The 25,230-nt window shown below is 35.6% G+C and overlaps 1 protein-coding gene across 2 annotated transcripts; it reads right to left on the reverse strand.

The window, feature by feature from the left end:
* Positions 1-1,159: 1,159 nt before the first annotated feature.
* Positions 1,160-9,075, reverse strand: mdh1aa (malate dehydrogenase 1Aa, NAD (soluble)). Of its 2 annotated transcripts, none has more exons than XM_065295330.2 (9): positions 8,838-9,075; positions 5,461-5,559; positions 4,648-4,744; positions 3,647-3,822; positions 3,409-3,531; positions 3,042-3,218; positions 2,583-2,696; positions 2,311-2,400; positions 1,160-1,585 (listed from the first exon to the last, which is right to left on the reverse strand). In XM_065295330.2, the coding sequence occupies exons 1-9, from the start codon at positions 8,889-8,891 to the stop codon at positions 1,463-1,465; spliced, it is 1,053 nt and encodes a 350-aa protein (XP_065151402.1). In that variant the 5' UTR covers positions 8,892-9,075; the 3' UTR covers positions 1,160-1,462. The 2 variants fall into 2 exon arrangements, with proteins under 2 accessions (XP_065151402.1, XP_073670453.1); XM_073814352.1 differs by lacking the exon at positions 8,838-9,075 and adding an exon at positions 6,140-6,297.
* Between the last annotated feature and the right edge of the window lie 16,155 nt (positions 9,076-25,230).

Genomic DNA, 25,230 nt, shown 5'->3' on the forward strand with positions numbered 1-25,230 from the left:
TTACAATTTGACTTATATTCTTAAAAATAAAACGTGTTTATATAATTTACATTAGTAATACCGTGATTCCACTAAATTGTATGACTTTTATGATAGTTTGAAATTTATTTTAAAGATTGCAAAGAGGAATTTCTACATTGTTAAAAATCACTACTACTTTTTTATTATCTTGTACAGACACGAATCTAATTACTTTAAAAGTAAAATCACTAATTTTAGAGAAATCCAAAATTTGTGTTGAGCTTATGCTACGTACGTTCCAGACAACTCGGATATAGTATATTTCCCACCTCAACTCGGAAATAATCTGTAACGATGCTCTTTTAAATGTTACTAAACACTTAAAATGTTTTGATGTAACTAACTTTTTAAGTTACGAAATACTTTACATTTACATTTTACATAGACATTATTTCCGATTTTGAGCTGGTTTTAGCTGGTCTCCCAGCTTGGTTTTAGTTGTTTTGGTTACTTTTTAAACTGGTCTAGCTGTACTAAGACCAGCTGACCCACCAGCTTGTCCATCTTTGCCAGGCTGTGCGGACCAGCTACTTAAACCAGTTACTGCCACTTTAAACCAGCAAAAACCAGCTTTTGCTGGTCTTAGCTGTACTTTTCAGTAGGGATGTGGGAAATATCCTAAATCCGAGTTGTTTGGAACGCAGCATTGTGCTTAACATGAATAGTTGTTTACAAATTTTGTTAAAACAATCTTGTAATCTTAATAATCTTGTCCGTTCGAATTATTGTACGCATGGAACATAAATAAAAAATGTAAACCTTTAATGGACTTTGGATAAAGTATCTGCCAATAAACTATTTGTTATTTATTTTTTTGCTGTGTGGTTGATGAATCTGTTGAAAGTGATAAAAATAACATTTACTATAAACATATTCATAAAATTTTAACCATTAACATGAAGTTTGATTTATAAACTTGAACTTTCCTCACTGAGAATATAACTGCAAAAACAAGTTGCTGTTTATATATCTTCAGCTGCATATAGCTGCTTATATATTTTGTGGGATAGATGAAAGCTTTGATCTCAACATTGTAAAATATCCCATTCTTCCATTAATACAATTTTCATGGCTCAAAACTACAGATATGTGGATGGACATAATCTTGCACAATGACAATTTAAATCAAATCAACAACTGACATTTTACACAATTTTTTATTGTTGGATAATCGATTGTTATTTTGGTCAGGACGATTGTGCGTAAACATATTTGAATTGTTCCAGTTGGAGGCGGTTCCCCAGACAGTCCAATCAGAGGAAGTTACATTGCAGACATTTTGTCTTCATATGAAAATTCATCACACACGCGTACCCACACATACAATAAGCGACTGGCATCCACACACGCACAAATGGTCAGCTGTGAAATCTACAGGACTTTAAAGGCGTGGATTTGGGGACTTGGGGTCTAATGGCGGCCGTGTTGTTGAAACATCCAGTCACGCTCCCAGGAAAGTGACCGCAGTGTCTCTCTCGTCCACCAGCTCTGCCGCGGTGGCGTCCATCTTGCCGCGGGAAAAATCGTTGATGGAGAGTCCGTCAACCACTTTCCAGGTCTTGTTCTGTTGGGGTTAAAACACATTCTTCAATAAAATCTTGCAGTTTGCCTTCTATCTCAAGAATTTCTTTTTTAACTACAATTTTCCTCTGGAATGCTAAATATATTTTTGATTTATGTCAAATAAAGTCTCTGGCTTATATATTTGTGAAGTTATAAATATGACTTTATATGTAACTTTAGTTATTTAGTATATTATATGCTAAATTTCTAGCAAAAAAGCCGTATGAAGAGTTTAGATGCAAAACCCTTTAAGTGCCCCTGACGTGTTTTCTTGTAAATGAGCATTTTTATTCAGTTTCTTATGTTTAGGTTCAGTCAATGCCTTATTTTATTGGTATTTAACAAATTTCACTGTATTTTGCTGCAAAACCCCCTAAGTGCATGCAAGCTTTTTTGACAAAAAAAAATGATTTAAATGAAGTCTCCAGTCACTTTTCATTGTCCATTCTGAATAAAGGTAAAAGTCAATATCCTAATATATTCAGTAAACCTCCTTTAACCAGGTAAAAAAACTAATTAAAAACAATCCAACACATGGACAACATCATTCCTCCAATTGTTCTTACATGCACTCAAGAGGACTTGGCAAAAAATATCAATGTTTTGGTTGGGCCAACAAACCAGTATTTCTGAATGGCCTGTAGTTGATATTAAGCAATTTGAAGCTATATATTTTGTTTTTAGGTCAATCTAAGTTTTAACAAGCGAGTGATGATGAAGACAAACCTTGATCATAACAGGGAAGGAGTACATGAGGTCATCAGGAACTCCATAAGAATTACCAGAAGAAAAGACGCCCATAGACACCCACTCGCCCTGTTTGAGACAAAGACACAGAATTATAAATATCTGTTCAGACACAAGAAGCAAAACATCACTGAATATGTTCTGCTCTCTCTCTTCTTTGCAAATTGTATCTGAGGTTTCAAACTGAAGGTTTGTGGAGATTCAGAAACATAAAGAACATATAAAGTGTTCATATGGGGGTGTAAACTCACATCTGGAGTACCAAACCAGATGTCCCTCATGTGGTCACAGATGGCCTTGGCAGCAGACATGGCGCTGGAGAGTTTTCTGGCTTTGATGACAGCTGCTCCTCTCTGCTGTACCGTCTGAAAAACAAAAAACCACGTCAGGTAAATAAAAAAAGAACTATAATTTAAAGTAATGAGCCAAGAGAGAAACATAACAGTGTTTTACCATGGTTAAGAGGAGATGCTTTAATACAACCTCAATATCAAAACAGTACATTTTTTTATAATTAATCACTACAGGTTGTTTAATTGAACAACATGTAAATGATTTAATTGTCCTTATCAGTTCAATACTTATTCCCTGTGTCATTTCACTTTATTTATTATGACTCAACTTGTATACTTAAATGTTCTGATTTCTTTGTATGAATTCAATATGATGACTATGGTTGTAAAGGCTCTCCTATAGTTTTTTTGACTTACAGTGATAAAGTCACCCTTCAGCCAGCTTTCATCATTCACCGCGTCAAAAGCTGCCGTCTCCTTGCCATTCTGCGTCACTTTAGCATGGTGCACATCTGGGTACTGAGTGGAGGAGTGATTTCCCCAGATTATCACGTTCTTCACGCTGTCGGAGGATACGCCGACACGCATCGCCACCTAGAGACGTGAAGGAAAACTGATTAGCAAAGAGCCATTGATTTAATTAATCAAACAAATTGACTTGATGTGGACAATTAGGTTAGCATTAGGTGGGAAATAAATCTCAGCTGCTCAGGATTCTTAAAAGCCCAAAGATTGATCTGATTCAGAAAAAGAGCAGAATGTAAACTAAAGATGTGGTTCAGACCTGGGATCGGGCCCTGTTATGGTCCAGACGGGTCAGGCAGGAGAAATTCTCTTTAGGAATGGAGGGAGCGGATTTGGATGCGATCAAACAGTTGGTGTTGGCTGGATTTCCAACAACTAGCACCTTCAAAAACAAAAAGAAACTCAGAAGAGTGCAAAACACTGAAGCTAGTTAAACGCTTCGTCAAATAAAGTCAAATAACATTTATTTGTTTTTATAAGCTTTAATGATGTTTTACCTTGACAGTCTTCTTGGCGTACTTCTCCAGGGCTTCACCTTGGGTCTTAAAAATGGCCACGTTAGCCTTCAGTAGGTCCTTTCTCTCCATGCCCTCTTTTCTGGGCATAGAGCCTACCAAGATGGCAGCATCGAGATCCTTAAAGGCCACCTCAACCTTATCCGTGGGAATCACATCTGTAATTAGAGAAATTAAACCTTAACCATTAATTTATTTAAACCTGGCATGTTAAAGATACACATCAACAAAACAAAAAGGACACGCAGATGTCCATAACAGCAACATCATTATTGTGCCTCAGCATTTATTCACAAAGATCCCCTTCTGATTATGATGACTTCAAATAAAGGCCTGACAAATCAACTGTACTAGGGTCAAAGTAAGCCCTGCTTTCAAGGACGATATCAGTTGAGTAAGCAGTAAAGGACAGGGTATGATTGGATGATTGACATGATAACTCTTATCACGGTCCAACCGCATGTAAACAATTTTGCATTAAATATTCCGACTACTGACAATTATTTTCCAACACTTTCATATCTCAATGCCATAACCAATGATCAATTGGTAAACTTAATTGATAATATTCAGTAAGTGCAAACCTATTATCAGAATGGACTTCACCCACGGCTCAGCTTTTGTGATACAAGCTGTTCTTTGGACCCCTCCCCTCCACCCCCATTGTTGTTGTTTCACAACCATGATTTCTATTGGTCGCCGACAATGATGCACATCCCACGGCGTGAGCCAATAAGACGACTCTGTGCCGTGCACACCTCTCTATTCCTTAATCCCTTCACAGCAGACACTGGTCTATGGCGATCCTGCAGAGTCATGCTACCTCTTGTGCATTTTTAATATGGTCAAGATGTTAATGGCGCAAGCTTTACTGTAAACAAACCAATTACAAAGCCGGTCTGTGCATTAGAGGTCTGATCTTGTTTTTTTTAATCAAAACCGATTGAGGGTATTCATGATTAAATCGGAGTCGGAATGCTGACCTCTCAGAAGCGGAAGAGCGCAATCCTGCAATTCCATGACGACACCGTCCAGCACGGGCAACATGGGAGTGATATCGAGAAGCACCAAGATGATCGGCTAAGAAAAGAAACATGATACATTACACTTTCATCAGCAGTAAATAAAACATATGTGAAATAGTATTTCAAAAGGAGCATGCTATATTGTCATCACGTGACTTCACTATGTTACATACGAATGACGTCCAGTTATCATCAATCGTTATTTAGTATTGTTAATTCAGTATTGTGTACAAAAGTAGAGAGGTATATCATAATGGAAAGGATATCTCAAATTGAGAGCATTGCGGGATACAAAATTAATCCTTGTATGCACTTTATAAGTATAGTATGGTCATGCAGGTATTCTACAGATACAGAAATGTTAATATGGGACCAAGGCTCCAACAGAAATCAGCACACATACATTACAGTACTTCACTAATATAAAGGAATTAATGAAAACGTTGTGCATCATGGGATTGAATGAGTGCACTCAAATCATGTCAACTATGAGTTTGAACATCACTTCAAACAGCTGTCCCCTCAAATAGTGCACTTTATAAAGGTAGTGGCCTATTTTGTTCCTTAAACTGTCACATATTTAAATAATACATTCTTATATAAAAAACAGGATTATTATTAAAAATCCCTTCAGGTTTTAATTGGAAAGCACGACGCGTCTGCTTAGGCCGCTGCGCAGACGAGTGGCGTATGACATCACATTACCGCGAGAGCGGTCGAAAGCGAATCTATCTCGCGGTACTTTGACGACTAAATGCAGTCTAGTCTTACCTGGTCTTTGCCAAACACATCTCCTTTAGCGATGCTGTACAGGAGGGAATAAGCAATCTGTCCTGCTGCGCCAGTCACCAAAACACGGATGGGTTCGGCCTGCAATGAAAACACAAAGTCATTCGCGCCAAAACAGCGTGACCCATTTAACACGCGTCAAGATTAGTTCATCGTGGATTAATGTGAAATGTCGTATATATTACACACTTTCAGTTAGCGGTGTTTGGTTGCCATTTATATCAACAATGAATGAATGAATGAATGAGTGAGTGAGTGATGCAATAGATGCACGAGCCAAGCTGGCTAGCGCGCGCGATCAAAGCGCAGCAGCTTTATCATATTTTTTATTAACGTCATGATTCATAAACTGATTTAAGAAATGCGAACGTTAAGTGACACATGTAACTGAAATGGGTACAAGTTAAACCGGTAGTGATGCCCTCTCCACAACAGCGGAAATCGTGAGATAGAAATGGTGCATGAAATCGCTTTAGTTCAATGCAAAACAATTTGTTCAAAATCGCTCAAAACACAAACTTCGCAATAACTACCTTTGAATATCATCACAACCGCTGAAAATCATAAAAAAACATAAAACGAACCCGCCATCTTGCGTTGCAAACTTGACGTATGCACATTGCACAAATGTTACATTAAAATGGAGGAATCTGACTCTCACCATTTTTCGATCGGGTTGCGCGAGTTGTGATGTACGAGATCTGGTGCTCTCCACTCGGACAGACTGAACGGAAGGGTCACCTCTAGTTTTGTATGGAAGTGTCACACGGTTGCACGAAGACGCATAAAGCTGTACACTGGGAAATGTAGTATCTGATGGTTTCCTCCACCAACCAGCTTACAGAAACGAACACATGCACCCATGAACATCAGCTATGACGCAAACAAACACGCCCATCTCCATATATAGAGGATAAAAGACCCAAACAGCTTAATAAAGGTCGACTTTTGAAACTCTACTATGGCAATGGGTTTAGGCTCATACAGGGTTTATGGATCCGATCAAATGTAGACCGTATGTATTTGATTATCAGACATGCTAAATGGCTTTCCTGGTACTATGACATCTAAATGCACAAATAAACAAAATGAACTCAAATTGTCTTTTAAAAAAACGAAAACAAAAAGGAACTTTACATTCTGCTGACTCAACCACAATGTTCCTGAAATCCAGCTATTCATTTCCTTGTCCTCTGTAGAGGACACCTGAATTGTGTTAATGTATTTGTGATCGCACAAGCCACAGATACATAGTTTATAAGATGCTGAGCTAATCATATGTGCAGAATATTTGCAAGGGACTAATTACTTATAATGAACATATCTATAAAAATAATATTCTTTGCATTAGGGGCCAATAATGTGTGACCATGTTTCTTTAACATGAAAATAAACAGAAAGTTAAGAAAAAAATGAAAAATCAGATGCAGAAAACAAATATTTAATATTCTAAGTCAGTTATCTGACCTTCTTACAAATTGTCATCATGCACAAATATGTTGTTAGTTAAAATATATATATATATATTTCAAATTGTCCAAATGTAGGTATTTTTTTTAAATCCAGGATGTGAACAAAAACTAGCATGTTTTTAAAAATCTCATAGGCCTAAACCTATATATCCATAGTAAAATATCTCGCTGTTAAATGCAGATGCATGTTGTTATGTAGCATTGGCTGTCAGTATTGGATTAAAGCATTGAGGCATGCTGGGAATTTATTTGCATAATTTAAGAATCTGTGGCTGCATCCAAAAGCATAGGCAGCTGACTTGTTGCCTCACTGCCTCACGATGAGGCAATGACTTCTGCAGCTCCGGGAAACGCATTCGGACAACCTTCATAGGCAGCGTAATGGAAATCTGTTTGAAATATAAACAGAGAGCGCCTTTGTGATAACCAATCTCATATTTGAAAACTACAATACTAATTTCTCACTTTTAAAAGGTGTAAAAAGTGAAAATAAGACTTTATTTACACTAAATTTGTGTTCCAGAAGCTTTCTTGGCCGCCATTTTATTTTTTCAACCAGGCTTGACCAAACACATTCCCCTTGCACGCCCACACGCAGAATCGTGGGACAAGACGATGAAGGCATCACAGGAGACACGAAATAAAACCAAACATTGGAATTAGATGTGCCTTGATGCCTTCCTGCCATGGAACTTTTAGAGCTTTTGGACGCAGCTGTGTCCGAAACATATTGCTCTGGGAGTTTGTGTGACTCATTGCACATTTAAAATGTGTCAGTAATCTAAATTATGCACAACTTCTATCAACATACAGGTACAGGTACAGGACGGATGCTGATGACTTCTCCATTATGGCTATTATAGGGCCAAGAACTGTTTTGCGATGTCAAAACATCATTTTTAGATAAATTTGTTTGGTAACATAGACATTCTGTATTGCTTGCTTGGGGCTTTAAGGGTAAAGCACTATCAGCACTAGTCTGATGCGGATATTTCCCTCAGTGGTTGGGACCATAGATATGTATATAAAGGCTAGATGGCTCAAGGCGGAGTCAGCTGTGTCGTCACTTGGCGGCCATCTTAGGTCAGTGCTGCCATAGTCTGCTCCCTGCTGCTGTGGACGGAAGGTGAGTGACATACGCCAACTAAAATGCTCGTAACTTGCTGAATTCTTGACGGATTTACAAACGGTTTGGTTTTTTACAAACGTTATTAATGTGGCTATAATTCTGGATGCTTTAACATGTTTCATGAATTTTTTATTTATTTTTAGTATACGTATTCAGTGTCATAGGTACATCTTTGACGTTTATAACAAACCAATCCGTTTGAAAATCGGTAAAAAATTAAGCAAGTTATGGTCATTTAAAAGTACCTGCATCATTAAAACTCAATGCTACGAGTGAGCGAGCGCCCTGTCCTAAGATGGCCGCCAAAATGCGGACGTTCCACTCAATTGGCCATCAGCGCGGACGAGCCATCTAGCCTTTATATACATATCTATGGTTGGGACAGTGCCACTTCAGCAATGTGCTAAATCAACAGCGCATGACAAAATAAAGGGTGGGGGCGCGACCCTTTAGGGCACGGAAGGGACTAGGTGCTATCCATGGTGCTGGACTCTCCTCACCGCACTAAAGCATCGTGCAATTAATCATCAAAAAGGGGTCACTGGCCTCCCCCCGTCCCCCGCACTAAGTTTTCATATCGTGCATTATGAATGAAACCTACAGCATCAGCTATTCACTTAAAAACCCATCAGCACGCACATTGAGCAACACGATAAACGAAAACATACGCAGAATGATTCATTGAAAGAAAAACCGTACGCATCGTCAGTCATTCGTGGTGCATCATACGCCTCCGTTGCCAAGGAGAGGCGTCTTACCTGCGCCGAAGCCGTGCGCACCACCAAGTACATAGCCGACAACAGGGTCAACATTTTCACGCGGTTTTTCCCTCGAGGTGTCCAAACGAGTCGATCTGTTTATTCCCTCAGAGCCCCGATCCGACGCAGAGCGATCAATGCACGCTTCTCTCTCGCACGCGCGCGTCGTAATGTTTTTACTGTCACCCGTCCGCTGTGCACGCGGTTACGCTAATGAGCTTTGCGAGACAAAAATAGCTCGAGTTATCGTCCCGCCATTTCTAGTCACGAGATTAAATCGGTGGGGTAGTGGGTGCGAAATTTGATGGGTGACGTCAGCGTACAGGACTGATGCTGAAAAGCTGGTTTGTGTAAATTAAAAGATCATAGTGGTTCTCTACACTTTTGACTTTAAGGTCCACAACAAAATAATATAAAAAATAAAAAACTGGAAAAACAACCAAACATTATTATAATGCTTTTGTCGGATTTCTAAATAAGCTTAAGTCATTTTTATGACCTTAAGTTTGTTGAGGCCTTAATGGGGGCCGGTTGTGAAACACTAAAAGGGTCAAGCAAGTGCACATTGCCGATAATAAAACACGAGTTATCTATCTGATAACCTATAAGACTTAAAGCACATTTCCTTAAACTTAAATATGATACCTTAGAAGAGTCACATTAAAATGTGTTCCCATAAGTAATTGAAAGTAAAATTTATTCAATTTCAAAAACAACTATTGATGTTTTTAAATAGTGAGCCACACGATGGAGACAAAGTACCTTCTTCAAAGACAAACAAGTGGATTTCTCCTGCAGTTCTTCGTTTGACCAGAAGTAGGCGGTGTAATGTGACCATACATGCATCTGTGTGACAAGTTGCCCCTCTTAATTATCTAAACACTTATACACAGGAAGACCAATAGGAATTACGCTTACGTGTTCACGTGCTCGATCTAGCTTTCAACAAATACCATTCAAAACATTCACTAAGAATTTGTAAGCACACCATTTTAACAGGCCATTAGTTAGCCTGCCTGTGCCTGAGGATGAGCATTTAAAACCTTGAGACATAGAGAAAAACAGCATTCCTTACTCAGCACATCTCTGACAAACAACTTATGCTTGATTATACAGCCGAGAGCCAATTTACACAAGCCATAACCTGAGCCATAACCCCCTTCCAACTCATTCACACACATCACCTGTCAAAAAAAGTTCATTCTTCCTTTTAATTTCATTTTGTCTGGGGAGTGTAAACAAAACCTTGGCCTGCAATGAGTGACAAGTCTGAGAAATTGAGAGGAACATCAGAGAGGGTCTTGTATTAGTAACTCCCATCTGAGGCATAACCCTGGGGTATAGCCTACTTAAAGACATGGAGTACTTAAAGATTTTAATTTTGTTTTGTCAAGCCTTTAAGAAAAAAAATGGATTAAAATACTGAATCATGACAAACCTGTTGACTAATGTTTTGTTGACATTTACAGTATATATATTTTTTTTCATAAATTATACACTGTTATCCTGTCTGTGAAATCCTGGCTAAAGTCTCATCATCTTATTATGAGATTAGGAGCGTCAAAGTTTGATTTCACTCTTTGAATTCATATTGATTTGTGAGTTTTTCTCCCTCTTTTTTTAACCTGCTTTGTCAGTCAATGAGACTTGCCCAAAAGAGTAAGGAAATACTTATTTTTAATAGTTAATGGGCATGAGTGACTTGTTCCTATGCGCCGTTTGTAATTACAACAGCATTGACAGTTGCTGTCAGTATTGGATTAATGCACTGAGGCACATGGGGAATGTAGGTTTATTTGCATTTAAGAATCTGTATCTGAAATATATTGCATTAAAAGACATCCAAATATTTGTTATACTTAGGAAAAATATCACATTTCATTTTAAAAAATAACATTAAGATTACAATGTGACATGCCAGAACCAATAGCACGTGGCGTTAATGGTGTCAAACCTGAAACATAGTTGACATACTTTTATGCTATATTTGCATTTTTGTCCTTTTCAGAGCTTCACAAAAATATTTACTATGTATTGTTGCTGTATAAATGAGAATAGTTTCAAATTGTGTTTCAGTGAAAAATAATGCCCAGAATGTGTTGCCATGGAGGTCTGTATATAAAGACAGTAGAGAACTGTGGGTATTATATCCTTGACACACACTTGAACCTTGAGCTTGTGATCGTGCCTGTGATTGGTGGATTTATCTAGAGCACTGCATGAGCGCCAAAAGCTGCCCCACGAGCTCTACGTGAGCTGTTTGTGCCCTGACCCGATGGCACACTGTTTCTTTAACTTACACAAAACTATGCAACTTTTCAGCCCTCATGGTTCAACCCTGACGTGTCCTGCTGTTACAGTAGTAAACACAACAGCTCTGTTCCAAAATCTAGTTAGATACCTTGTTCTCTATGTAGGCACCTGCCATTCTAAAGCAGCATCCTAACTAAAATGAAACCTTATAAGTTGACCAGTTTGAAATGTTCCACATAAGCAATAGTGTGACATACAAAACACACAGAAGACTACATTTGTATAAGTGTTATGTTTTATGTTATGTTATATGTATAATGTTATATATTATGTTATGTGTATATTGTTATTTGTTATGTTATATGTATATTGTTATGTGTATAATGTTATATGTTATGTGTATATTGTTATATATTATGTTATGTGTATAATGTTATATTATATGTATAATGTTATATGCTATTTGTATATTGTCATATGTTATGTTTTATGTTATGTTATATGTATATTGTTATATGTTATGTTATGTGTATATTGTTATATGTTATGTGTATATTGTTATATGTTATGTTTTATGTTATATGTATAATGTTATATGTAATGTTATTTGTATATTGTTATATGTTATGTTTAATATTATCTTATATGTATAATGTTATATGTTATGTTATTTGTATATTGTTATATGTTATGTTTTATGTTATATGTATAATGTTATATGTAATGTTATTTGTATATTGTTATATGTTATGTTTTATATTATCTTATATGTATAATGTTATATGTTATGTTATTTGTATATTGTTATATGTTATGTTTTATGTTATATGTATAATGTTATATGTAATGTTATTTGTATATTGTTATATGTTATGTTTAATATTATCTTATATGTATAATGTTATATGTTATGTTATTTGTATATTGTTATATGTTATGTTTTATGTTATATGTATAATGTTATATGTTATGTTATTTGTATATTGTTATATGTTATGTTTTATGTTATATGTATAATGTTATATGTAATGTTATTTGTATATTGTTATATGTTATGTTTTATATTATCTTATATGTATAATGTTATATGTTATGTTATTTGTATATTGTTATATGTTATGTTTTATGTTATATGTATAATGTTATATGTTATGTTATATGTATAATGTTATGTGTATATTGTTATATGTTATGTTTTATGTTGTATGTATAATGTTATTTGTATATTGTTATATGTTATATGTTATGTTATTTGTATATAGTCATATGTTATGTTATGTTATATGTATAATGTTATATGTTATGTGTATATTGTTATATGTATAATGTTATGTTATTTGTATATAGTCATATGTTATGTTATATGTTATGTGTATATTGTTATATGTATAATGTTATGTTATTTGTATATAGTCATATGTTATGTTATATGTATAATGTTATATGTTATGTGTATATTGTTATATGTATAATGTTATGTTATTTGTATTTAGTCACATGTTATGTTATATGTATAATGTTATATGTTATGTTATTTGTATATTGTTATATGTTATGTTTTATGTTATATGTATAATGTTATATGTTATGTTATGTTATATGTATAATGTTATGTGTATATTGTTATATGTTATGTTTTATGTTGTATGTATAATGTTATTTGTATATTGTTATATGTTATATGTATAATGTTATATGTTATGTGTATATTGTTATATGTATAATGTTATGTTATTTGTATATAGTCATATGTTATGTTATATGTATAATGTTATATGTTATGTGTATATTGTTATATGTATAATGTTATGTTATTTGTATATAGTCAAATGTTATGTTATATGTATAATGGTATATGTTATGTTATGTGTATATTGTTATATGTTATGTTTTATGTTTTATGTATAATGTTATTTGTATATTGTCATATGTTATGTTACATGTATAATGTTATGTGTTATGTTGTATGTATAATGTTATATGTTATGTTTTATGTTATGTGTATAATGTCATATGTTATGTAAGAAAATAATTGACGACAAGCCATTGAATTATTCGAAAATAATGCACACCCAAGGTGATAATTCATCACAACGCATAATACAAAAGACCAGAGTCAATTATTCCGCTTATAACACAGTTACATTGCTCTTTGTACTATTTTAAGACATTTGATTGGTCAGGTGTGCGTTTATTAAAAAATAATGGATACTCATGGAACATTTCTCAGTCAATCAGAATAAAGCATTCCACAGCCTCGTGGTATAAGTTATATTATGTCATGTTTAAGAGAATTACTAGCTGTATGCGAAAGGTGGCTGCTATGAATGCTATATTGGTATATTTCCATTTCTTGCTCAGTTCATAATCCCCATACTCCTGTTTAATTATATTAAGTAACAATAAAAAATGAGTAAGTGTGGCCAAACTTTTGATCTGTAGTGTCATCTGCCATCTAGTCTTGTTGCAATGCATTATGGGATTGCATATTATAGCATTGTACTTTTTTACCACATACCGTATAAACATTTGTGCAACAGAGTGGTTCTGTGGATGTCTAAGGTTCTTTATGGAACCTTGCAGCCCGACAAAAAGATTTCAGGAACCTTCATTTTTAAGAGGGTAGGAATAACACTTTACAAATGTGATGTGTTTTGACATTCTTCTAATTCTCTAAATGTTCAGCTTGAAAACTAGATATTGGATTTCAGACTCAAATTCTGATTGGTTGAATCAGACTTGAAGTCTGTGACCGCAACATTCTGTATTGATGCACCGAGCTGCCAAGTTGCTTGGGAACCCAGCAAAGAATTACTGTACTTAATATATGATATATTGGATGTTTTTGACAGTGTTATTGTAAAGCTTGTGGTCTGGTATTATAGACAATGAGTGTTCCCTTCTGTGCTAAGTAAAGTGACAGTGTTTGTGTTTGCGTGTGCCAAAAGTTTTGACCTTTAGCCGCAATATGAACTCTTTAACCTGTCGTCTGCGCTCAGGTGTCACACGCATGCATGTGCCAGCGTGTATGCGCATATGCATTAACATGGCGCACACATACCCACTTACAGTAAGAGCCATCAGATCTGAGATCATTTATTAGCTACAAGATGAAACCTCTCTTTCATTTACACTCATGCATTTGGCAGATGCTTTTATCCAAAGTAAGCTACAGATTTCATCAGTATTTGTGTATCCTCAGAATCAAACCCATGACCTTTTGTACCACTAATGCAATGCAATCTACCACTTAAGCTACAGGAAAACTCTTTTATACTCTCTCTCTCTCTTACTTTATGTCTTTCTCTTATACATCTTCATACACTGTCTCCCAATTTCAGTTTAAGAGACTTTCTTTTTCTCATACACGCTCTCCGCTGTGCGCTGGCGCCTGCATGTCGCCGTCTGAAGTTGAATGGATATCCAGTACAACCGGGTGCTGTGCTTGGCTTCCTCAACCGCCTTTTCTTTATCTCGTTCATGTCTCCATTCTTCTCCTTTCTTTCCCTCAGGGCCCTGCGAAGACACACAGAGGTCTGGAACTCTAGAAGGGAAATTAGTGTGACGCAAATTGAGGTTGGATGTCTTTTTTGTTGATCAGTCAAACAAGGAAAACACGCCAAGCAAGGATTCGAAAAAAGGGAATCGTTTTACAAATCATACAATCTTGTTCTTTTCTATTTTCCTATTCTAACCCAAAATTTGTACCCCATCATCACCTATCTCAGCTCAGACCTTTAACCTCGTTTGAAAGCGATATACTTTTTAAACTGATCAGACTTTTTTTTTTACACACCTTACAGTGCTAATCTTTACAGTGCCAACACGGCACCACGTGTCTGGGTGTGTGTATTTCTTCCAAGACGTCACTTAAACACTTAAAGGGCCCTATCAGCTGTCTCCTCGTGGAAGATTTATTCATATCCCGGTGTTGGACAATGTAAAAATACACCTTCGGGCAAGAAAGAGATTTATTGAAATGTTTCATGTGAATGATAAGAAAGTAGTCTGTCAAACACGGAGCATGAATAAATCTTAATTGAATCATCACGATTTTAAGAGGGTGTGAAGGTGTTGAGGGATTTGTGTGACCCAGAATGGTGACTGACAGGTTAGACATTGCTATAGCATTGCAGTCTTTCCTTTTGACTAAAAGCTGGCAGTCACAGTATGTTCCTGCAAACAGGTTAGTCTTACCGCTAAGAACAAAAGGTATTCTGGTTCAGGGGAGTTTAAGTAGTGATGCTTGCCAAGGCAAACATTTCATTTTGTTTCTTATTTGAACAAACACCAAACAGCAGGTATTCAACTTCGACCCTTTTGCACTGAATAAAACTCATTTAAATGTTAGAAATGTATTGTTTAATAAATGAGGGCCCCCTTTGCACCCTTGATGTGGTCGTCACCGAAGTCAGCACTGCTGCAGGCTCCACACACTTTACCAACCCAAAAGTCCTAGTGAAAGAACAATCAGACAATGGCCCTGTCCCAAATGGCACTCTCCGGACTTGTGGACTTCCTTAGAGTCCACATTTTGATGACATCATGTAGTGCAGACCCTTGACACAAGTCCATGAGGGCGCACCAATGAGCAAACTTTGGAGTGTAAAAATGACAGATGGGAAACCTTACAGACTCATAGACTAAGCGAGCATGCACAATTTAAGGCCACAAAATCAAAAGTCCACATGAAGTCCACATGAAGTGCCCCATTTGGGACAGTTTGAGTTCACATCATTTCCTATTTCTAACTCTTGTGATGCTCAATTCTGTCCTAGAATACGACTCCGGTGCGCCCTTATGGACTCGCGTCAAGGGTCCCTGAGGTCTGCACAACAGGATGTCATAAAAGTGTGGACTCTGAGGAAGTCAATAGAGAAAGATGCTATATTGCGTTGAGACCTGGTGACTGTGGGGGCCATTATAGTACAGTGAACTAATTGTCATGTTCAAGAAAACAATTTGAAATGATTCGAGCTTTGTGTGGTGCATTATCCTGCTGGAAGTAGCCATCAGAGGATGGGTACATGGTGGTCATAAAGGGATGGACATGGTCAGAAACAAGGTAGGCCGTGACATTTAAAGATGCCCAATTGGCACTAAGGGGCCTAAAGTGTGCCAAAAAAACACCCCCCACACGATTACACCACTACCAGCCTGCACAGTGGTAACAAGGCATGATGGATCCATGTTCTCATTCTGTTTACGCCAAATTCTGACTCTACCATCTGAATGTCAAGAAATCGAGACTCATCAGACCAGGCAACATTTTTCCAGTCTTCAACTGTCCTCTTTTTCCTATTTGTAGTGGAGATGAGTGGTACCCGGTGGGGTCTTCTGCTGTTGTAGCCCATCGGCCTCAAGGTTGTGCGTGTTGTGGCTTCACAAATGCTTTGCTGCATACCTCGGTTGTAACGAGTGGTTATTTCAGTCAAAGTTGCTCTTCTATCAGCTTGAATCAGTCGGTTCATTCTCCTCTGACCTCTTGCATCAACAAGGCATTTTCGCCCACAGGACTGCCGCATACTGGATGTTTTTCCCTTTTCACACCATTCTTTGTAAACCCTAGAAAAGATTGTGCGTGAAAATCCCAGTAACTGAGCAGATTGTGAAATACTCAGACCGACCCGTCTGGCACCAACAACCATGCCACGCTCAAAATTGCTTAAATCACCTTTCTTTCCCATTCTAACATTCAGTTTGGAGTTCAGTCTTGACCAGGACCACACCCCTAATTGCATTGAAGCAACTACCGTGTGATTGGTTGATTAGATAATTGCATTAATGAGAAATTGAACAGGTGTTCCTAATAATTCTTTAGGTGAGTACCCATTTTTGGTTGTAGACTTAACAGATCTGAGCTCAGTTAGTGACGTTTTTAAGATTCTGAGACATTTGTGAGATTTCTGTCCCCTTTTCTTAGGAGAAACATCTGAGACACAAGAGCAAAAGTTTCCATTTACTCTCCATTTAATCGCATTAATGTGAAATAATTATTAAAGAGATCTCACCTGTGATTTCTCTTTTTCTCTTATTTGTGGAATTGAATCATTCATTGTTACTCAGAACTACAGCAATCGATCAGATTCATCTTTTGGTCTGGATGAGAGATTCATGCGGTAATCCAGATTACGACAAAACTGATCATTAACTAAAGAGACGGTTTGTGCGAATGTTTTGTTTGTTCCGTCATCAAAAAGAAATCGATCTCATTTAAAAAACACATTAATCCCCCAATTGCTCATTTCTTGGGCTACCATTGTGGTTCTTGTCTTTATAATGAACAGATGGACAGATAGAGGTGTAATCTATCCTAGTAGGAGCATGAGAGTGATAAGACTTAAACCCCCTCCCTTCCTTTCTTGTCTTGAGTCCTATAGTAAAACCTTGATTTCTGTGCATTACTACAAAAGTTAACAGAAAGAGAAAGATAGATAGATAGATAGATAGATAGATAGATAGATAGATAGATAGATAGATAGATAGAGAGATAGAGAGAGATAGAGAGAGAGAACCAAAAAGCTATACATCCAAAAATGGTTCTTCTATGACATCATTGTTTTTAAGAGTGTTGCCACCTCGTGAGGAGTACATCTGTGTCTTCCCCCTTACACATATATCTAATTAAAGTGTGGGTTGTCAAACGGCTGATCTTTAGCGTGAAATCATCTTAGCGGATCGAAGTCCTGGGAGAAAGAGGGTGAAAAGACACAAGGACTTCAATCGACTCCAGCTGGGACGGTTGTTTTCATTGTTGCTTGCATTAGCTGTAGTCTAAGCCTGTTTTCTGCTTAGGGCTTCTGCGCAAATGTTATTGCGAGTTCTCCGTCTGCGCGCTTCACCTGTCTTACTACTCTGGCCAGAAAACTTCACTACTATCACACACTTATGAAAGTCTAATCAGTGCTGCTGCTCACTTATTAAAGAGAAATAAACACAGAAACACAGTTTAAAATTTGAGACAGCAGCCTGTTTGCATAAACTCTTTATTATATACATTGTATTAATGTTTTTGGAAACTTATTGCCCTGTAAAAATGTTTTTCAATCCATAGGTTGGTAAAATATGGACCATTTTATACAAACCTGTATACATTTCTTTGTTTTTTTAAGCACACAGGAATATATTTGTAATGAAGCAGAAAACAAAAGCACCATTTACTTCCATAGTAGGATAAATACTACTATGGAAGAAAATGGTGCTCAAAAATGGTTTGTTTACAAACATTGCTCAAAATATCTTCCTTTGTGTTCAGCAGAAAAAAGATATTTTTTCATATTTGAAAAAACATGAGAGTGAGTAAATGATGACAGAATTTTCATTGTCGGGTGAACTATCCCTTTAAATTAACATTGAAAATGACCCAACCATGGGTTGAAACAACCCAACTTTATTTTTTGAAGAAATGTTAGATGAATCAATCCAAATCTAACCAATGGTAATGGACCTTGTAAATGAATGTGCATACTGAATTATGTTTGGTTGCTTCTATTTGTATTAGGGCTGCAAAACGATTAATCGCGACTAATCGTTAGCAGAATAAAAGTTTTTGTTTACATCATATATGTGTGTGTACTGTGTATAATAATTATGTATATATAATTACATACACATGCAAATATTTAAGAAATATTTACATGTGTGTATATACATTTTTATATTTATATATAATTTATATTATATATATGGCTGTCAAAAGATTAATCGCTGTGCTTGTATATATTATGTATATATAAATACACACATACATGAATTTAAGAAAATGTTATTTAGGTATAGTTTTTATTTATATTTATAATATATCAATATATCAATATATCAATATATATATATATATATATATATATATATATATATATATATATATATATATATATACATGTAAATGTTTCTTAAATACAAACATTAATGTGTGTGTATTTATATATATAAAATAATAACACACAGTGCACACACATAAATTATGCAAAAAAACCCTAGTGTTGGGAAAAGATTAATCGCGATTAATCGCAAACAAAATAAAATTTTTTTTGCATAATATATGTGTGTGTGCACACTCCCATACATATATACATTTCAGAAATTTTATATATATATATATATATATATATATATATATATATATATATATATATATATATATATATATATATATATAAATAAAAAAATTCTGAAATATTTTATATATATATATATATATATATTAGGGCTGTCAAAAGATTAATCGTGATTAATCGCATCCAAAATAAAAGTTTGTGTTTACATAACATATGTGTGTGTACTGTGTGTAAATATTATGAATATATAAATAGACACACAATCATGTGTATATTTAAGAAAAAAAAATTATATTTCTATATAAAATATTTATATTTCTATATAATATAAATTATATAAATGTATATACAGTATATAAATGCAAATATTTGTTAAATATATACATGAATTTGTGTATATTTATATATACATAATATTTACACACAGTACACACACATATTTTATGTAAACATAAACTTTTATTTTGGATGCGATTAATCGCGATTAATCTTTTGACAGCCCTAAATATATATATATATATATATATATATATATATATATATATATATATATATATATATATATATATATATATATATATATATATATATAATATAGAATATATAAAATATTAATAAATATATATACACATGTAAATGTCTCTTAAATACATACATGAATGTGTGTGTATTTATATATACATAATAATTACACACAGAACACACTTGTTTATTTTGCTATAATCACTTTTATTTTGTATGCGATTAATCACAATTAATGTTTTGACAGCCCTAATTATATATAATTATAAATACTTAATATATAAATACATTTTTCCTTAAAATTATACATGCATATCTGTGTATTTATATATACAGAATTATTATAAACAGTACACCCACATATATGTAAACAAAAACTTTTATTCTGCAAATGATTAGTCGCGATTAATCATTTTGCAGACCTAATTTGTATTTTTGCTTTACAACACCCTTTTGATCATTTTTAATGTTTATTACAAAAGCTACAAAAGCTTTGTCACAGCAATGCCATAGAAGACATTTTTTTGGTTCTCCAAAGAACTATTTAGTCAAAAGTTCATAAATTGATGCCTTGCCACTAATAAACTTTTGTAATTTTGTGATTTTAGCAAGCCATGTGCTGACGTCATATGGATTGATGATGAATTGATGATGATGTTTATATGCATTACAAATACATTTGAACAGTGTTTCCCAATCCTGGTCCTCGAGGACCCCTTCCCAGAATGTTTTAGATGTCTCCTTATTTAACACACCTGATTTAAATCAACAGCTTGTTAGGGAGACATGTTTGCATTTTGTAAAGGAGGCTGATAAGTTGAATCAGGTCTTTTCAGTAAGGAGACATCTAAAACTTTCTGGGAGGGGGTCCTTGAGGACCAGGATTGGGAAGCACTGCATTAGAAGGTCTTTGGGACCAACATGTTTAGTCTAATTATTTAAAATTTAGGTAGATGAAATCATGACCCACACACAATTGGCTTATAAAGAAATCAGCAGAAAGTGTTCCAGATTTCCCCAGAATTAAAATTAATCCGAAAACTACTAGCTAATCTGATTTCAACAATTTTAGCCCCACTAAACACATCTGAACACTTAAATTCCCCCGAAATCACCAGTAAAGTCAGCCAATCCCGTATGGGCCGAACTATTGGTTGTACTTTGACTGTAATCTTTTACACACACACGGGATAATCCCACAGATAGCAACAGTTCCAGTTGAGCTCCTCCGAGGGACCACTGAGGTGCACCCAAATTGAAAGGGAGGGACCGGGGCCGCCGAGCATGAAAAAGGAAAGAAACGAGGTAGAGAGAGAAAGAAAGCATTAAAGAGAGGAAGAAATGGGGAGGGAGGCACCAAAAAGGACCCCATCCCGCTCTCTTAAAAAAGATGAGAGAGCGCGAGAGACATAGGAGGAAAAGAGGGGAGAGAAACAAATTATTAACAGCCCACCGACCACTTTAAAGAGGACAAAGGCTGGGAATGAGAGAGGAGTAGATGTGGAGAGAGGTGAGAAGACATCAAGACTTCTGCACCTTAAATTCAGCCGCAAAGTATTTAAAGTCCTCATATAGTGAAAAGTGTCAAATTCGATATGCAAGGTGGTCGTCATTACTAAACCCATCGAGCAATTTTGCGTTTAAAAGACATCCAATGGTTGTCCAAAGGCAGCCAAGACGTCCAGGTTAAAACAAGGCAAAATTTGGGCTGGCAGTGAAAAAATGTATAGATGTCTAACCATAGCCCAAAAATAAATTAAATAAAGTAAATAAATTAATATACGAAAGCAAACATCTTGTAATCACACTTAAGTTTTTCTTACATGATGCAAATTATTTTGACAAAAACGTTACCAAATTCAAGTTTATTTTACGACTATTTTACAAGATAATTCGTATATATTTGTACGATCTCATTTGTACGATACATCTGCTTTCCTCCCGGTGACATTAGGTTTAGTGTTGGGGCTTTATTATTGCTTAATTTGTTTTATTCAAATAATCATACTATTTTGTACGACTCAGGTCATACAAAATCATCGAAATGAGTTACTTCAATTTTGGCTATGTAAAAAAATTTAGTTTGAGATCATAAATAGCCACAACAATGTGTTCGAATGGCCCTCCAGACCTGTGGCAGATGAAACCTTGGGGTTTGTTTATGCTTGGCCTGCATTAATCCCACAGCTTTCTGCTTTGCTCAAACTGTCACTCAACATCTGACAGTACCCAAAGGCTGCTGGGAGATCCGTTTACCTGCTTGCTCAGACATGCATCACAAAGCAAACACACAACAAGCACAGCTGTAAACACACTTTAAATGTGTGGAGAAAAGAACAGGTTGGTGGCCTTCTGGATATAGTTTCAAAGTTTGAACATCAGTGCGTGTGTCTGCAGAAAAACATACAAACAGATAGGAGAGGTCGAGGGAGAGGTGGCAGAATGGACATTGGAGAGTTTACCCATAAGGGTGGATTTGTGTTGTTTCAACCTCTAATGTTTGAGTTGTAGTGTTTGAATATAGATAAACCCAACCTATGGACTTCTTCAATGTGCATTAACTAATGTTTATGTTGTTGTAAAATGTTAACTTTTGATTTTAAAGGTATACTGATAAATGCTCAAATTAACATGCGCTTAACATTTAATAATAAAGATATTATTATCTGGTACATATCGGTACCAGAGAGCTCATAATAATACCTCAGAGGTTCATATCAGTACCATAGACTTCATATTAAATACCTCAGAGGTACATATCGGTACCAAAGACTTCATATTAAATACCTCAGAGCTACATATCGGTAACAAAGACTTCATATTAATACCTCAAAGGTACATATCGGTACCAAAGACTTCATATTAATATCTCAGAGGTACATATCGATACAAAAGACTTCATATTAATACCTCTGAGGTACGTATCGGTACGAAAAAGAGTTCATATTATAACCTCAAGAGGTACATATCGGTAAAAAAGACTTCCTATTAAATACCTAAGAGGTACATATCGGTACCACAGACTTCATATTAATACCTCAGAGGTATGTATCGGTACGAAAGACTTCATATTATTACCTCAAGAGGTACATATCGGTACAAAAGACTTCATATTAATACCTCAGAGGTACGTATCGGTATGAAAGACTTCATACTATTACCTCAAGAGGTACATATCGGTACAAAAGACTTCATATTAAATACCTCAGAGGTACATATCGGTACCAAAGACTTCATATTAATACCTTAGAGGTACATATCAGTACAAAAGACTTCATATAAATACCTAAGAGGTACATATTGGTACCAAAGACTTCATATTAATACATAAGATGTACGTATCGGTATGAAAGACTTCATATTATTACCTCAAGAGGTACATATCGGTACAAAACACTTTATATTAAATACCTTAGAGGTACGTATAGGTATGAAAGACTTCATATTATTACCTCAAGAGATACATACCGGTACAAAAGACTCATATTAAATACCTCAGAAGTACATATCGGTACAAAAGACTTCATATTAAATATCTCAGAGGTACATATCGGTACCAAATACTTTATATAAATATCTAAGAGGTACATATCGGTACCAAAGACTTCATATTAATACCTCAGAGGTACGTATCGGTATGAAAGACTTCATATTATTACCTCAAGAGGTACATATAGGTACAAAAGACTTCATATTAAATACCTCAGAGGTACATATCGGTACCAAAGACTTCATATTAATACCTCAGAGGTACGTATCGGTATGAAAGACTTCATATTATTACCTCAAGAGGTACATATCGGTACAAAACACTTTATATTAAATACCTTAGAGGTACGTATAGGTATGAAAGACTTCATATTATTACCTCAATAGGTACATATCGGTACAAAAGATTTCGTATTTCATATTAAATACCTCAGAGGTACATATCAGTACCAAAGACTTCATATTAATACCTCGGAGGTACGTATCGGTATGAAAGACTTCATATTATTACCTCAAGAGGTACATATCGGTACCAAAGACTTCATATTAATACCTCAGAGGTACGTATCGGTATGAAAGACTTCATATTATTACCTCAATAGGTACATATCGGTACAAAAGACTTCATATTAAATACCTCAGAGGTACATATCGGTACCAAAGACTTCACATAAATACCTAAGAGGTACATATCGGTACCAAAGACACTATATTAATACCTCAGAGGTACATATCAGTACCAAAGACTTCATATTAATACCTCAGAGGTACATATCAGTACCAAAGACTTCATATTAATACCTCAGAGGTACTTATCGGTACGAAAGACTTCATATTATTACCTCAATAGGTACATATCGGTACAAAAGATTTCGTATTTCATATTAAATACCTCAGAGGTACATATCGGTACTGAAGACTTCATATTAATACCTCAGAGGTACATATCGGTACCAAAACTTTATATTAATACCTCAGAGATACATATCTGTACAAGAAAGTTAATAATAATACCTCAAAGGTACACATTGGTACCATATGTATACATACTTGTACATAAATGATACACAATAGGACCTTTTTACACGGTAACACTGCCGCAGTGACAGCTTGGGAGCACAAAAACGACAGGTAGTCTTATGCATTATTAATCATATCTGTTGCTTTTCTTTTCTGCTATCTGTCTCTGTTTCGCGGTCACTATAGAGATAACCACATGTAAATCTTTAAAGACAATTTATGCCTAGTAAACGGAGGTCAACTACAGCTTTAGAGCCAACAAGAAAATAGCCCTGATTGAGTGTTTTCTTTCTTCTGTCTGAATTATGCAAACGCACCGAGAGGGAAGGTAAAATAGAGAGAGAACTGACACCACACATACTGCTACATGGCTATTTTAAGACAGGGTCACACCATCAAGGAGAGGGAGAGAGAGCGACTTGTGCCTGAGAGCCTGCCTTCTTTTCCATTCATCAGCACTGTGACTCGTCAGTTTGATATACTATTGTGTGGTGTCACATGTTTTTAAGAGCATTCTGTGTGATCATCCCCTTACACCTGTCACTCGGAATTCAAAAATATATTGTCAAATTGGACAGACAAGGCTGGACAGACATATTCCTTAAAGAGTTTAGAAGGGCCGGTGTGAATATATTCTGTGTTAAACATGGGTAAAGGAGATGGAGACTGTGTTATATGGCATGAACCAAGGTGGGAACAGGTGTTTGGATCACTGCGGTCCAGTTTAACCAGTCGTGAGCATATGCTTAGAGATTTTTGAGCTTGTTTAACACAGATTCCAAATCCTGCAATGTTTGCACCTCGCCGAGACGCCATGCAGATACAACACAGTGGGATTCCACTGGGCAAACAAGCAAACAACCCCACCTTGTTTATATAACCCTGTTTATTCAGCTGCATCACATGGAGCCTTGTGATAGCTGTTAATTAAATTCGTGAGTTGTCGTCTTGTTGTTGGATAAATAAATTCGCAGTACACTATAAGCCACCGATTAACACTCGGACTGCCGAAACGTGTCTATCGGCATGTTGATATATGACTTAATTGTGTT

This window comes from Paramisgurnus dabryanus, chromosome 4 (assembly GCF_030506205.2).
Source record: "Paramisgurnus dabryanus chromosome 4, PD_genome_1.1, whole genome shotgun sequence".
Classification (NCBI taxonomy): domain Eukaryota; kingdom Metazoa; phylum Chordata; class Actinopteri; order Cypriniformes; family Cobitidae; genus Paramisgurnus; species Paramisgurnus dabryanus.